Here is a 6,000-nt window from a genome sequence, read left to right on the forward strand (position 1 = left end):
AGACCGATCCACCAACTAAACGTATTCAAAGTCCAACTTACAAAATTTAACTAGAGACTTCAGTGTCTTGAAATAGATTGCATCATTTATAAAGAAAAGAAACACTTGCACTACTTGTCCGCTATGCATTCCTGGATGAGCCAAAATGTCCTTTAATTAAACATAGAAGGACCAAAGCCATTGTCTTTGGCCCTCACCAACAATTGCATTCCCTCCATGGCCACCATCTCACGCAACCTCGCTGTCCTATTTGTCCTTGAGCTGAGCTTACAACCCCACATCCTCTCTGTCACTAAGACAGCCAGCCCCTGTCTCAGCTCATCTGCGATAGCTGTGGACCCCATGGAGGGTCTGCAAGGCAAATCTAGTGATCTGCAAGATCCATCTAAGGCTAGGCATACTGTGTGCCACACAATATTTGAAAATGTTGTACTCTGTATTTGTTGGTCGACGAGCATTTTAGTTTTGTTGTTGTATACAAAATATAATCGACAGCCACAGCATTGTTTTGGCAGCTGATACTATGGGCTCAAGTTTCGGGCTCCCGCTAGAACTGCGCACATCGGAGAGGCCCATCTTATTTATAGAATAAAAATGGCGCCGAATACTTATCTCACGATTCTCCGATAGCTGTAGGCCCATTTCCACCTCGGCGCAGCAGGAGCTGCTGGGGGCGGAGTTACATCCCTGCGCCAAAAACAGTGCCGGCAGCTGAGCACGTGCGCAGTGGAGGCTGCTCACGTGCAGAGTAGCTCCCAGCCCTCCCAGCGTGTCCTGTCTCCGGGGCGACGACCCTATCCCAGGCCAAAGGGACGTCGCCCCTATCCCGGCCAAGTGTCCTGGCGCATCTGACCTCGGCGGCTGGGCCCACCCACTCGGCCTCTCACTGGGGGCGACCCCGCCCGAAGCCCTCTTGGAAGCCCCGCGTCGGCACATTTGTCGGCGGGGCCCACCCGCCCGGCCTCTCACTGGGGGCGGGCCCCGCCAGATGAGTCAGTGGCGGTGGCGGTCCAGCATCAGCTGCGTGCGGGCCCTGTTCGAAGTCCTCGGTGGGGCCCGGCTTCGGCAGCGGCGACAGGGCCGGCCTGCCCGAAATCTCGCTGGGGGCGGGCCCCGCCTGAAGAATCGTCTGCGTCGGTGGCCAGGCATTGTCTGCGTGCGGGACCCGCCCGAAGTCGTCGGCGAGGCCCATCTTCGTCGTCTTCTTCTCCCCCCCGCCTCTCTTCTTCCCCCCCTCTCTTCTTCCCCCCCTCCCTCTCTTCTCCCCAGTGCTGCAGTAGGTGATTAGAAATAAGTTTTTATTTATTGAGTGATTTAAAAAAAAAAATTTTTTTTGATTGATTTATTGCTTTATTTATTGATTTATTTATCATTTATTATTTATGATGGCTCTTTATTTGTAAAAGTGAAGTGTTTAATGTTTGTAAACCCCCCTCCCCACCGCCCGCCATCTTTCGTTCCCTACTCCAGATTTATAAGTGTAGGCAAGGTTTTTCTGAGCATACAAAAATCTACACTTACTTCATTCAAAGTTAGTTTGGAGTAAGTTTTCGCAGCCTAAACTTGCAAAGCAGGCGTAAGTGGCCGGACACGCCCCTTTTTGGAAAAAAAATCTGTTCTAAAATGGAACTATTCTAACTGACTAGAACTGGAGCAAACTAAATGCCGAGAATTGCAATTTCTAAGATGCTCCATTCTAAACTAGTTGCTCCAAAAAAATAGAAACATAGAAAATAGGTGCAGGAGTAGGCCATTCGGCCCTTCGAGCCTGCACCACCATTCAATAAGATCATGACTGATCATTCCCTCAGTATCCCTTTCCTGCTTTCTCTCCATTCCCCTTGATCCCTTTAGCCGTAAGGGCCACATCTAACTCCCTCTTGAATATATCCAATGAACTGGCATCAATAACTCTCAGCGGCAGGGAATTCCACAGGTCAACAACTCTCTGAGTGAAGAAATTTCTCCTCATCTCAGACCTAAATGTCCTTCCCCTTATCCTAAGACTGTGTCGACCTGGTTCTGGACTTCCCCAACATTGGGAACATTCTACCCACATCTAACCTGTCTCATCCCGTCAGAATCTTATATGTTTCTATGAGATCCCCTCTCATCTTTCTAAACTCCAATGTATAAAGGCCCAGTTGATCCAATCTCTCCTCATATGTCAGTCCTGCCATCCCGGGAATCAGTCTGGTAAACCTTCGCTGCACTCCCTCAATAGCAAGAACGTCCTTCCTCAGATTAGGAGACCAAAACTGAATACAATATTCCAGGTGAGGCCTCACCAAGGTCTTGTACAATTGCAGTAAGACCTCCCTGCTCCTGTACTCAAATCCCCTAGCTATGAAGGCCAACATACCATTTGCCTTCTTCACTGTCTGCTGTACCTGTATGCCAACTTTCAATGACTGATGAACCATGACATGCAGGTCTTGTTGCACCTCCCCTTTTCCTAATCTGCCACCATTCAGATAATATTCTGTCTCCGCGTTTTTGCCCCCAAAGTGGATAACCTCACATTTATCCACATGGATAACCTCACATTTATCCACATAGGAGCAACTCAGGCCGAAACTTGAGCCCTATATTTCAGAAGTTAACATAGGTAATGGAAGTAATTTTGCTTTATGCGATAGTGGTAAAATAGTTGGTAACCAATTGGCAGCCCGTTTTTCAATGCTCCCAATTTTTATTTCCAATGAAACTAATGGAAATAAAAAATCGTGAGAGATGTAAAACGGGCTGCTGATTTGCTATCACCTGTTTTATACTATCTCTCAAAGTCAAAATTACCCCCAGGGGGTCGTGAAGCATGTGTTATTTGCAGCAAGTCACTAGGCATGTGATGATGTTTGCATACAGAAAAGGTTAAATATTACTCATTAACTCAACAAATTCATTCAATCAAACAGACACTGTACAACTTGCACTGTTAAGGACTCTTCGCAACTTGCTCAATCTCCTAAAAGCAAAGAATTTCAAAAAGAGAAAACACTATGAGATTATTCTCTGACCCTTAGGAAACTAAATGAACCGCCAGTATATTAGGCCTAGAAATTGGGGAACGTTAGAAACTTGCTGGTAACATTGGCGGCTGAGCTGAGGGAGCACAGACAGTACCTGCATGTGGTACTGCCTGCTCATTATCTTCAGTGTGGCAGTGAGTTTTCCAGTGCAACGCGTTCTTTGCAGCGCAAACCTCAGCAGGAGGCCAAAAGTCGCCTCTGTCACCGCTCGCAGTGTAGGGGAACGGGAAAGAAAGGAGCGACCTGAACAGTTGCCGTACGTGTTTCTAAAGGGCACTGGAAGGTTGGAAAGCCTTCTATCTTCACAACTCTAGATAAAGATTTCACTATTCCCCACAGTGGAAGGAAAGATCGGCTTTTACTTTTGTTGTCTGTGTTTGGTAAAATAAAAAGTCAATGAAACCACTCAGATAGAATGACCAAAATACATCAATGATGATCTTGAAGCTGAAGTGAAGACTTATTTAAAGATAGTGTTATGATTGTGACATGGCAATGACAGGTTAGCTGTATGAGACATATGCTTCTGATACTTGAATTTAAAAAAATGAACTAATGAGGTGTTTGCCTGGTTTAGTTTTGAAGAACTAATCTAAAGTAAACATCAACTCAGCCAAAAAAACTGTATTAGAAAGAGCTCTTACCGACAAAATAAATGATAACTGCAATGTCGTTCATCATTCTTGGAAGTAGATGTCCACCACTAGCACTGTTCTATCTCTCACCACCAACAACTGAAGCAGAACTGTGAAAAAACCACGATAATACAACACAACATTGCTTCATGTTGCTGTTTCACTGCCTTTCTTATTTCTCTTTATTGCATTTCCTGATATTGAAACTCAATGCAGATTATGAAATAACAATGCAAAATTGAAAGTATAACCATTTTCCGGAATTTTCTCCAGGGAGTCGGATTGGGGTGGGGGGCCTCTGACTTTAACGGCAGGGTCTGATTTGTATGTGAGGCCTCGGAGTCCCCTCACAGTCAGCCAAATTGAGAGGTTGGCTGGCTGCGGGTGGGTACATAGAATATACAGCACAGATACAGGCCATTTGGCCCAACCAGTCCATGCCACCACTTATGCTCCACTCAATCCTGCTCCCATCTTTCCTCATCTAACTCTATCAGCATAACCCTCTATTCCCTTCTCCCTCATATACCTATCTAACCAACCCTTAAATAAAGGAATAAAGGATGGTATCCAATTCAAAACAAGGGCATTCAAAGTGGCCAAAACTACTGGGAGGACAGAAGACTGGGAAGCTTTTAAAAGCCAGCAAAAAACGACTAAAAAAATGATTAAGAAAGGGAAGATCAACTATGAAAATAAACTAGCACAAAATATAAAAACAAATAGCAAGAGTTTCTATAGGTATATAAAAAGTAAAAGAGTGGCTAAAGTAAATGTTGGTCCCTTAGAGGATGAGACGGGGGAACTAGTAATGGGGAACATGGAGATGGCAGAAACTCTGAACAAATATTTTGTATCAGTCTTTACGGTAGAGGACACTAACAATATTCCGACAGTGGATAGTCAAGGGGCTATAGGGGGGAGGAATTTAACACAATCACAATCACTAAGGAGGTGGTACTCAGTAAGATAATGGGACTAAAGGCAGAAAAAAACCCTGGACCTGATGGCTTGCATCCTAGGGTCTTAAGAGAAGTAGTAGCAGGGATCGTGAATGCATTGGTTGTAATTTACCAAAATTCCCTAGATTCTGGGGAGGTCCCAGCAGATTGGAAAACTGCAAATGTAACGCCCCTATTTAAAAAAGGAGGCAGACAAAAAGCAGGAAACTATAGATCAGCTAGCCTAACATCTATGGTTGTGAAAATGTTGGAGTCCATTATTAAAGAAGCAGTAGCAGGATATTTGGAAAAGCAAAATTCGGTCAAGCAGAGTCAGTATGGTTTTATGAAGGGGATGTCTGTTGGAGTTCTTTGAGGATGTAATGAACATTGAGGGTGGATAAAGGGGAACCAGTGGATGTGGTGTATTTGGACTTCCAGAAGGCATTTAACAAGGTGCCACATAAAAGGTTACTGCACAAGATAAAAGTTCACAGGGTTGGGGGTAATATATCAGCATGGATAGAGGATTGGCCAACTAACAGAAAACAAAGAGTCGGGATAAATGGTTCATTCTCTGGTTGGCAACCAGTAACTAGTGGGGTGCCGTAGGGATCAGTTTATATTACAATCTATTTACAATCTATATTAACGACTTGGAAGAAGGGACTGAGTGTATCGTAGCCAAGTTTGCTGACGATACAAAGATGGGAGGAAAAGCAATGTGTGAGGAGGACACAAAAGATCTGCAAAAGAACATAGACAGGCTAAGTGAGTGGGCAAGAATTTGGCAGATGGAGTATAATGTTGGAAAATGTGAGGTCATGCACTTTGGCAGAAAGAAATCACAGAGCAAGTTATTATTGAAATGGAGAAAGATTGCAAAGTGTTGCAGTACAGCAGGACCTGGGGGGACGAGTGCATGAAACACAAAAGGATAGTATGCAGGTACAACAAGTGATCAGGAAGACCAATGGAATCTTGGCCTTTATTGCAAAGGGGATGGAATATAAAAGCAGGGAAGTCTTGCTACAGCTATACAAGGTATTGGTGAGGCCACACCTGGAATGCTGCTTGCAGTTTTGGCTTCCATATTTACGAAAGGATATACTTGCTTTGGAGGCAGTTCAGAGCAGGTTCACCGGGTTGATTCCGGGGTTGAGGGGGTTGACTTATGAGGAAAGGTTGAGTAGGTTGGGCCTCTACTTATTGGAATTCAGAAGATTGAGAGGTGATCTTATCGAAACGTATAATATTATGAGGGGGCTTGACAAGGTGGATGCAGAGAGGATGTTTCCACTGATGGGGGAGACTAGAACTAGAGTGCATGATCTTAGAATAAGAGGCCACGCATTTAAAACCGAGATGAGGAAGAATTTCTTCTCTCAGACGGTT

At 44.6% G+C, this 6,000-nt stretch overlaps 1 protein-coding gene across 2 annotated transcripts in view; it reads right to left on the minus strand.

Moving 5' to 3' along the window:
• Positions 1-3,815, minus strand: part of LOC139262924 (uncharacterized) — a 28,341-nt gene extending 24,526 nt beyond the window's left edge. Inside the window, exon 1 of one of the 2 annotated variants that reach the window (XM_070878238.1) lies at positions 3,674-3,815. In XM_070878238.1, coding sequence (XP_070734339.1) covers positions 3,674-3,710 — 37 coding nt within the window. In that variant the 5' untranslated portion in view covers positions 3,711-3,815. The remainder of the gene's footprint in view (positions 1-3,673) is intronic. The other variant, XM_070878237.1, reaches the window with a different exon arrangement.
• Between the last annotated feature and the right edge of the window lie 2,185 nt (positions 3,816-6,000).

Source organism: Pristiophorus japonicus, chromosome 4 (assembly GCF_044704955.1).
Source record: "Pristiophorus japonicus isolate sPriJap1 chromosome 4, sPriJap1.hap1, whole genome shotgun sequence".
NCBI classification, from domain to species: Eukaryota; Metazoa; Chordata; class Chondrichthyes; family Pristiophoridae; genus Pristiophorus; species Pristiophorus japonicus.